The sequence below is a fragment of the Pelobates fuscus genome, chromosome 7 (assembly GCF_036172605.1).
Source record: "Pelobates fuscus isolate aPelFus1 chromosome 7, aPelFus1.pri, whole genome shotgun sequence".
In the NCBI taxonomy this organism is placed as follows: Eukaryota; Metazoa; Chordata; class Amphibia; order Anura; family Pelobatidae; genus Pelobates; species Pelobates fuscus.
The window spans coordinates 108812145-108821945 of record NC_086323.1 but is presented as its reverse complement, the minus strand read 5'-3'; the positions used below and the strand labels follow the sequence as shown (position 1 = coordinate 108821945).

General features: G+C 40.0%; 1 protein-coding gene across 1 annotated transcript in view; it reads left to right on the top strand.

Moving 5' to 3' along the window:
* The first annotated feature begins 354 nt into the window (after nucleotides 1-354).
* LOC134568090 (extracellular serine/threonine protein kinase FAM20C-like) overlaps nucleotides 355-9801 on the top strand; it is a 45604-nt gene continuing 36157 nt past the window's right edge. Inside the window, exons 1-2 of the mRNA XM_063426380.1 lie at nucleotides 355-821; nucleotides 9557-9729. Of these exons, the coding sequence (XP_063282450.1) occupies nucleotides 373-821; nucleotides 9557-9729 (622 nt within the window). The 5' untranslated portion in view covers nucleotides 355-372. The remainder of the gene's footprint in view (nucleotides 822-9556; nucleotides 9730-9801) is intronic.

The following is a 9801-nucleotide window of genomic DNA, read 5'->3' as shown; positions in this document are numbered from 1 at the left end:
TGTTAAAACATTATTTTTGCTCATTACACTTCTCATATTTAGACAAAAATGAAAGCCTTGTAATATTTGGCTAACACTGCATATATTGATAACCTCTGCTCATTATCTCCCTTTGTCCTGTCCCTCTATTGACACAATGCTGTTAGAAAAACTTTCCACCAAAAATGTTTTCGACCTTTTTACTCTTTCTGCAACAAGAACATCAGACAAGAAGCATTTTTTGCACATTCTGGACCAATATTATAGGTTTTAGTATTCTTTAGTAATTGCTTTTATTCTTCTTTTTCACCTTCAAGAATACATTATTTTCTTTTTGTGCTTCTACATCCAGGATTATTTTAGACCTCTCGAGATTTAGCTTGATTCTTTGAAATGATCCGCTATCTTCATTTTTTTGTCCAGAGGAGATTTAAGTTGATGGTCCTGTTGCTCCTTTTTCTCACCTTCATTATGCACTTTGCTCTAGATATATCCTCATATTCCATCATTTCTTGCCCCTGTTCTTCTGACAACCACCCCAGAAGTAAGGTTCACCATGTTCGAAAACCTCCTCCTGCGAGGGCGCTGCAGGACATTAGCAGCAACAGCAATAGTTCCACACATGTATCTTCGATGGACATCATTCAAGGGATTAAGGAAAAGCCTGCTGAATTCCAGATTTTAAAGAAATCAGCAAAAGAATATTCTGGTTCAAAGCTGGATGCTCTCTTCCGTCACCCTCTGTATAATACCCGTATGCCAACAATAAAGGAAGAAGACAAACTATTTAAAGTTAATCCTAATGAAAAATTTACTCTGAAGGGCAGCGGGAGTGACGAATGGTGAGCAGAGTTGTTTGGGGTTTTTTTTTGTGCTATCAAAAAATAATAAAAAGGTGAGAATATAAAATTGGTTTCCTGAATACAGTGGAGAGAATCTCTTTTGTGCTTGCATAGTAACAGGTACAAAGTTTGATTGAGTCAAAGCTTGAGTTTTTCGCATATTGCTAGTTATATAAACCTTTGTGTGAAAAGGTAGTGACACCAGACCTCCTTGCACCATAACACCATTTTCTGGCCTGTTACACATTTAGCTATTTTATAGAAGAACTGTACAGTACGTATAGTAAGATAATTGTTACAGTTAACTCATTTTTATTTTTATAATTTTTTTTTACATTTCATTAAAGTGTGTGTGTGTGTGTGTTTATTTGTGCGTGCGTGCGTGCGTGCGTGCTGAAGGGTTAAACAGATGGAAAATAATAACTGAAGCTGTATTCTGATTGGTAAAAACCCCAAGCAGGCAAATACAATCTTGGAATCTACATCACTGGTAGTAAACTAGTAAACCTAAAATGCATGGATGAGAATACTGTCTCCTGACTGCAAAATAAACCTAGGAACATTCTATAATTTTACGTGCTTAATGCTTGCTTTTTCTAAAATGCATGGACTGACAAATCTCAGGTTGCCACGATTATCCGCTGTTTCAAAGAAAGAGATTATTGTTTTTAGCAGTAGAATCTGGGTTTTCCACATAATTTCATCAGAGTGAATGACATGAAATAACAATAATTATGTTCTGTTCCACTAAAATTAGTTTTCCCTTGTAATCTGGGACTTTAAAATTTGATCAATTCTGAAATAGCATGTGTGCTTGTTATTCTTACATTATTTTTTTTACTATGTCAGTAAGCACCGACCATTTCAAACGTGTAAAAAGAGAGGTAAGGATAAGATGTGTTTCATGTACGGGAAAAGTAGGTTGCTATAAGAGTTTATATTGAAGTCTTCGATTTTTAGGTGACACAGTTGCAGGCGAAGAATCAAGGTTCAAAGTTAGTGAGGTGTGGGGAGGGGAAACTGTTAACAGTTTCATTGAAATACTTGAAGAAGTGAGTTCTCTGTGATTTCTTTTTTGAAGGAATGGAGACTGGGTGAGAGTCTAATAGAGCGGGGACGGGAGTTCCATAGCAACAGTGCAGTCGTAGATAAGTCATGAAAGTGGGGATCAGTGGTGCGAGTGAAGAGGATAGACGGAGGTCTTTGGCCAAACGTAGCAACCTGGATGGCACATACTTGTGTGCTAGTGAGGATAGGTATGTTAGGAGCAGTGTTATGAAGTGATTTCTACAAGCCTACTTTTCTGCTGGCAATAAAAGCTGACTTTATATTTGACCTTCTGTCCTCTGCTCACGAAAGCAATATGTTTTTATCCAGAACATGTTTCAGTTTTCTCATGATGTGAGACTCGATCAATACACTGTGGGAGTTATGCTCTTTGACTCAAACAGCTTCACGTTTCTATCATTAAAAGCCAAGCATTCTGCTATCTGGTCATTTATTCTAGTTGGACCATTAAAATGCCTGATAATGTATTTTTTTTCACTTTCAACAATGAAGTCACTGTATTTGAGTAGGAATTCAAAGACTTTATGATCGATTGTAGTAGGATAGAACCCCAAATACACAATAAAGTAAGCAGGCGAAGAAGCTTTACAAAATGTATGTCATCTCTTCAATGCATACTAAACTATCTGTAAAGATTCCTTTCATTACAGAGGAATACATTACAGGGAACACAAATCACCTGGAAGCCACCAATAGTCCATGCATCTAGTGTCCATGGCTAAACTACCTGAAACGATATAAATTAATAGAACAGTGTTAAGGGTTGCCAAGCTAGTTTCTGTAATGGTACTTACCCGGTCCGCGAGCCGGCAGGGGACATCTGATCGAGTCACACGCGGCTCGAGCACTCCTACCTCCAGGCGAGCCGCATGTGGCTCGGAAGCTCCTTGCACCTGGCAGCACAGCGAGAACACTCTGATCGGACACGCGGCCCGTACAGTATTGGAAACGCTGCTCGCATTGCGAGCACTTTCTTAAAGGGGAAATGGGAACCTTACCTTGCGGTTCGCTCCCATTGGCCCACGTCATTTTGTTGCCCCCCTTTCACGCACATTTTGGGGCGCAGGCATGACGTGGACAATTCAAATAAAAAATAAAGGTATTTAAACTTACCAGGCCCTAGATTCTGTGCCATATTGTGGTTTCTGTTCCCAGTACCCGTTAGTGCGTTCCTAGTGATTTGTATTGTATTCTGGTATTGACCTTGGCTTTGTTTCCTGACTCTGAGTTTCTCGTTAACCCTTGCCTGTCTTGTTTGCTCTTCTGATTATTACTGTGTATCTGACTCTGGCTAGTTCTCGTTTTTGCTCAGGTGTTGCAGACTCTTATGGCCAGAACTGCATGTTTAACCCCTGACATACAGGTCTCCGTACCGCCTCCACCAGTATCCTCTATGCCAGAGGCCTCTAACAATGTGTTGTCTAAATTGACTCCTCCTCCTAGGTATGGAGGTAATGCCATGACACGTGAGGGTTTATTAATCAAGTGGAGTTCCACTTTGAGATGTCCCCCTGATCTTTTCCTACTGATAGAGCTAAAGTGGGATTCCTCATGCAACAGCTCACAGATAAAGCACTTGAGTGGGCTAATCCTATATGGGAGGCTAACGGTCCTTTGGCTAATAACTATCAGGCTTTCTTGATGGCATTTTGCAGGACCTTTGATACTACTAATAAGCCCAAAAACGCAGCTAAAGCCTTAATGAGAATTAAACAAGGATCCAATACACTATTCAGTTCCGTACCTTGGCTTCTCAAGTAGATTGGACCAATAGTGGTCTTGTCTCTGCCTTTATGGAGGGATTTATACAAAATAGAAAAAATCTCAGGCACTCACTGTGATTGTTCGTCAAGCAGGTTTATTGCAACGTTTCGACCTCAATGAGGTCTTTTTCAAGCTTGAAAAAGACCTCATTGAGGTCGAAATGTTGCAATAAACCTGCTTGAAGAACAATCACAGTGAGTGCCTGAGATTTTTTCTATTTTGTATATATCTCTTGGGGTTTTTTGCTGACCCATGCTCAGTAGCACCCTGTGTTTAACTGTTGTGACTGAGTGCGACCCTATCTCTCTTTTTTATAGAGGGATTGTCTGATGTTATATTAGATGAGGTAGCAGCTAGAGAACTCCCTGTTGCTTTGGAAGATCTTATAGACTACCTCATCGATATAGATAATAGAATATGAGAGAGACAGTATACCAGAACAAGAAATAGGTGCATTGCTATTTCCAATTCACCCGCGGTCATCAATCCTGAGAAAGCTACCATTCCAGAGGCAGAACCTATGCAGTTAGCGGTTACTAAGCTTTCTGAAGCAGAACAACTATTTAGAAGGAAGGAGGGTCTCTGTCTTTAGTGTGGTAAGAAAGGACATATGTGAAGAGAGTGTCCTGTTCATCCGGAAAGCTCTCGCACCTAGTCCCTTCACTTGCCTCTAAATAGATTGCTTTTCCCTTTTTCCCTGCTTATGAATGACACTTTTGATATAGGGAACGTTCAAGCCTTGGTTGACTCAGGAGTGGCTGAAAATTTCATAGATACCACCTTTGTCAGGAGATACAAAATACCCTTAAGGTAGAAATAAACACCCTTGGCCGTTGAGGCCATAGATGGTAGACCTTTACGTTCTCCAGTGATTACTCACGAAACAGTTCCTATTCTTATCACTACAGGGATGTTACATACTGAAAAAATCAGTTCCAAGTTATCTCTTTTTTCCCTCTTGTGAAATCGTGCTGGGTTATCCTTGGCTGTCCAAACACAACCCTTCTATTATTTGGGAAACAGGTCAGATAGAATCATGAAGTACCATATGTCAAGACTCATGTATCACTAATGTTACTCCTTTAAATTCTATTAATGTTCCTACAGCTCCTCCTTTATCTACTGTTGTACCCCCACAGTACATATAATTGAAAACAGTTTTTGATAAAAGAGAAGCAGATAAATTACCACCCCATCGACAATATGACTGTACGACTGATTTACTACCTGGCACTATTCTTCCCAAGAGTAGGGTGCATCCTTTGTCCCCACAAGAAAACCTTGTTATGGAGGAATATATCAGAGAATCGTTACAGAAGTGGTTTATCAGGAGATCTTCTCCAGCTGGGGCTGGCTTCTTTTTCATATCGAAGAAAGAAGGTGATTTGAGGCCTTGTATTGATTATAGAGGTTTAAATAAGATCACCATAAAGACCACCATAAAAACACCTACCCTATTCCTTTAATCACGGAGTTGTTTGACAGATTGAAACAGGCTACAATTTTTACTAAGCTAAATCTCAGAGATGCATATAACCTACTGCATATCAAAGAGGGCCATGAGTGGAAAACTGCCTTTAACACTAGGAGTGGCCATTAAGAGTACACTGCCCTTTGGTCTCTGTAACGCTCCAGCAGTGTTTCAGGATTTTATCAACGATGTGCTGAGGGAGTTTATACATTCTTTTGTTATTGTTTAACTGGATGACATTATGATCTATTCCCCTGACCTGCATACACACCACATTCATTTCAAACAAGTTCTATAGACACTATTAGCCAATGGTCTTTATTGTAAGCTCGAGAAGTGTTTGTTTGATCAGACTGAGGTGCAAATCCTGGGTTATCTAGTCTCTTCTGCTGGTTTTCGTATGGATCTTCAAAAACTCTCTTCCGTCATTGACTGGCACCTTCTACACGGACTAAAAGCCATCCAGCCCTTTGTTGGCTTTGCAAATTATTATAGAAGGTTCAGAAAGTTAAGAACTTTTCTTCCATCATTGCGCCTATCACTCGTTTAACAAAAAAGGATGCTGATTCTCATTCCTGGACCTCTGAAGCACTTTCAGCTTTCCAATTTCTAAAATCCGAGTTTTCTTCAGCTCCCATCTTGAAACACCCAAACCCATCCTTGCCATTTATACAGGAAGTTGATGCCTCTGAGGTGGGTCTGGGAGCTGTTCTATCCCAAAGAGAGTCCATTGACAAGCCTTTGCATCCTTGTGGGTTCCATTCTAAGCAATTGTCTAAAGCAGAAAGGAATTACGATATTGGCAACAGAGAACTCCTTACTATTATCGTAGCCCTTAAAGAATGGAGACACCTCTTGGAAGGATCTAAGGATCTTGTTATAATTGTTATAATTTTTACAGATCAAAAAAACCTGTCTTATCTTAGCGAAGCTAAAAGGTTATGTTCTAGACAAGCCAGGTGGTCTCTGTTCTTATGCCGCTTTAACTTTTTCATAACCTATAGACCCGGTAACCGTAACACCAAAGTTGACGCTCTATCCAGACAATTTGAGACTACAGATACCCAAGAGATGGACCTTACCCCTATTGTTCCCCCTGACAGGATTGTTGCTACCGGCCTGCTTTCTATTTCTTCTTCTGTATTGAAAGACATACAATCCAAACAAAATGGTGTTCCCATAGACACACCTTCTGATAAATTGTTTGTAGCTCTTTCTGAAAGGCATGACTTAATGTGCCTTTTTCATGATACTAAGACGGCTGGACACCCTGGTATATACAAAACATTTTCTGCTTTGTCTCGAAACTTCTGGTGGCCCAGTATGTGCAGAGACATTAAAATACATATGATAAAAGTGAAGTGCTCTATCACCTGTGTGAATCACTCAAAAATCACACACAACAACAGTGAATACAATATATAGGAAAAGGTGAGCGCACACAAATTGTATAAATACCACAATGTAGCAAAACTGTGTGGAATCTATAAATAACAGAAAAAAAGACCATAGCGTTATACCGTAAACATATAAAGTGTATAAGTGCTTTTCTGGTCCAACTCACATGATTCTGAGCCACTTAAACTAAGCTGGCTTAGCATAGATGCTTAATTTGGAGGACCCAGTGGATGCAGGAAGTGGGTCAAGGTCACCTAGACCCACTTCCTGCAGAGACATTAAAGAGTATGTGCAAGCCTGCGTCACTAGTGTGAAATATTCTCGTGGAGTTCTTTGTGGGTTATTACATCCTTTACCTATACCTGACAGACCTTGGTCCAATGTATTAATGGATTTTATTGTTGACTTACCGCCTTCTAACGCCTATACAGTCATCCTCATGATAACGGATAGATTCTCTAAGATGGCTCATTTCGTACCCCTAGTCAAGCTGACATCCTCTAAGGAGCTGGCTATAGTATTGACCAGGGAGGTGTTTAGATTACATGGTATACCTAATTCCATTGTTTCTGACAGAGGTAGACAATTCATGTCCTGGTTTTGGAGAGCCTTTTGCTCAGAGATGGGTATTTCTTTATTCTTTTCTTCTGCCTATCACCCCTAGACTAATTGTGCTGCTGAGCGTGCCAACCAGTACCTGGAGCAATACCTACATTGTTTTGTTTCCCATCACCAGAATGTTTAGTCTGACCTGCTTCCTTGGGCTGAATAATAATGCTCGCAATAATGCTACGCATGAGTCTTCTGGTAACAGTCCTTTTTATGTTGTTTATGGCCCACTTCCTGTTGTTCTCCCGCCCGCATTTTCTTCACAGGAAATGCCGGTTCTGGACAAACATTTGGTTGGTATACATAGTACTTGGGAGCAGGTACAGTGTTCCTTGGTGAAATCTGCGGGTAGGCAGAAGGTTCAGTCTGATAGGTATTGTAGGGCAGCTCCCTGATCAGACTCGCGGCCTGTACAGTATTGGGAATGCTGCGAGCACTGCGAGCACGTTCTTAAAAAAGAAATGGGAGCCTAATCTTGCGGTTGGCTCCTATTGGCCCACGTCATTTTGTCTCCCCCATTCACGCACATTTTGGGGCGCAGGCATGACGTGGACTATCAAATTAAAAATAAAGGTATTTAAACTTACCAGGCCCTAGATTCTGTGCCCTATTGTGGTTTCTGTTCCCAGTACCCTAGTGATTTGAATTGTATTGTGGTATTGACCTTGGCTTAGTGTCCTGACTCTGAGTTTCTCGTTGACCTTGCCTGTCTTGTTTGCTCTTCTGATTATTACGGTGTATCTGACTCTGGCTGGTTCTCGTATTCGCTGTCTCTCTGTTACCCTGACCTTGGCTCGACTTATTTCGACTACGCTTTTCTCTGTCTAATGTTAAGTCCGGCCACCCTAAGGCCGGTAAGACTTGTATATTTCTTTTGTCTATTCCTTGCTATCCTATACTCTGCGTGTTAGGGTTACACTCCGTGACAGTTTCATTTTTTTTACACACACACACACATACACACACAGTGGTGGTTCTAGGCCTTAGTTGAAACTCAAACATGAGGCAAACAATTGTGGAAAAATTGTGTGTCTGCATTGCATGTGTTTGTATTAGGAGCTGTAGTGTGTTTTATATATATCTATATCGGCTGAAGTGTATGTGTGTGGTATGTATCTATAGGGGATGTAGTGTTTTGCATAGGGGTGCACTGTGTGTGCATAGGGATGTAGCATGTGTGTATAGGGGGTGTAATGTGTGCACATGGGGATATAGCATGTGTGTGTATAGGATATAGTGTGTGTATAGGGGGTGTAGCATGTGTATATTATTTGTGTATAGGGAATATAGTGTATGTATACAGGGACAGCCTTGGGTCTTTAGTAAAAACAAAAGGGAATTGGGGTACACCCAGACAATGCATCATCTAGGAATGGCGCTGCCGTAGTGACTGACCAACATTTATACATAATACAGATTAAGGAACAGCGCACTCATAAAATACATTTTCAAATTCTATAAGGCTACTTAAAATCACTTATCTCAGCAAACAAATATGGGGCTTCAAGTTCCACCTTATGCCCATATTGTGTTAAGCCCATTACTTCTTCACAGTACCCCAATATCAGTGGGTCTTACACTAATTCCAATGGGGGGGGGGGGGACAATTCAAATATTGCTAAATAAGCTGACATGTATTTACTCACAATTTTTTATTTACCCCAAAACAAAGATTAGAAATTCTCGATGAAAATATTTTTTTACTAACAGGTATTAAACTTGTATGTGCAATATATGTATAATTATTATTAAATAAAACAGAAATAAACAAATGTTTGGCCCTGTTTAGCATGCAGCCATTTCAGATCCAGAATAATAATTAAACATAATAAGGGTATGTATTATGATCAATTATGGGGCACAATTCTCAAAATGGAACAGCAACACTCCATTGGTTTCTATGGTGATTACATTTATCACTGTTACTCCGAGTTACTCTTAGAAGGTTACTCCAAACATCATATCCAGAACAGCCTGCTATTGATGGAAATATTGATAGTTAATGTTAGTCTGAAGACTAAGTCCCATGCTGCTTGGCTGCATTAAATGAATAGGTGAACAACTTCTGTAGAAACAGGATGCAGATCCTGCCGCTCATTCATTGGCTGAGTGCATCAGCTGAATTGTCGTTAGATTACAGGGCTGGCAGAATTGTCATTAGCTTACTGGCTGTCTAATGAAAAACCAATGGCTTGCCATATGTGGAGTTACACCTCCGTCAGCAAAGTGCTTAAACTCCTTATACAGATCTCGGCACCATGACCACTTCAAATCACTAAAGTTTTGTATTTTAATAAAGGCAATGTTTATTAAAAGCTACCATATCTACATTAAAGACTTTGTCTTTCATTCCCAATTGCACGTTTACTTATTTTTACACGATTTCACTCAATGGCTAACTTACTTCCGTTATATCTTTTTTCAGGGTCAGTGCTGATATGCAGTTTGTCCTTCCAACAGGGCAAACCCCAGAGGACACTTACCCTTCATGGCTGAAGTTTCACATAGGGATCAATCGTTATGAGCTATACCCAAGACAAGATCCACTCATTCCTATTCTGTTAAAAGATTTGTCCTCGCAGCGTATTCTGCAATCAGGTAATAAACTTTCCAATCAACTCTTGTCCAATTGCAGTTTATTGTCCAAAATATTTGTAACTATTTTTATTT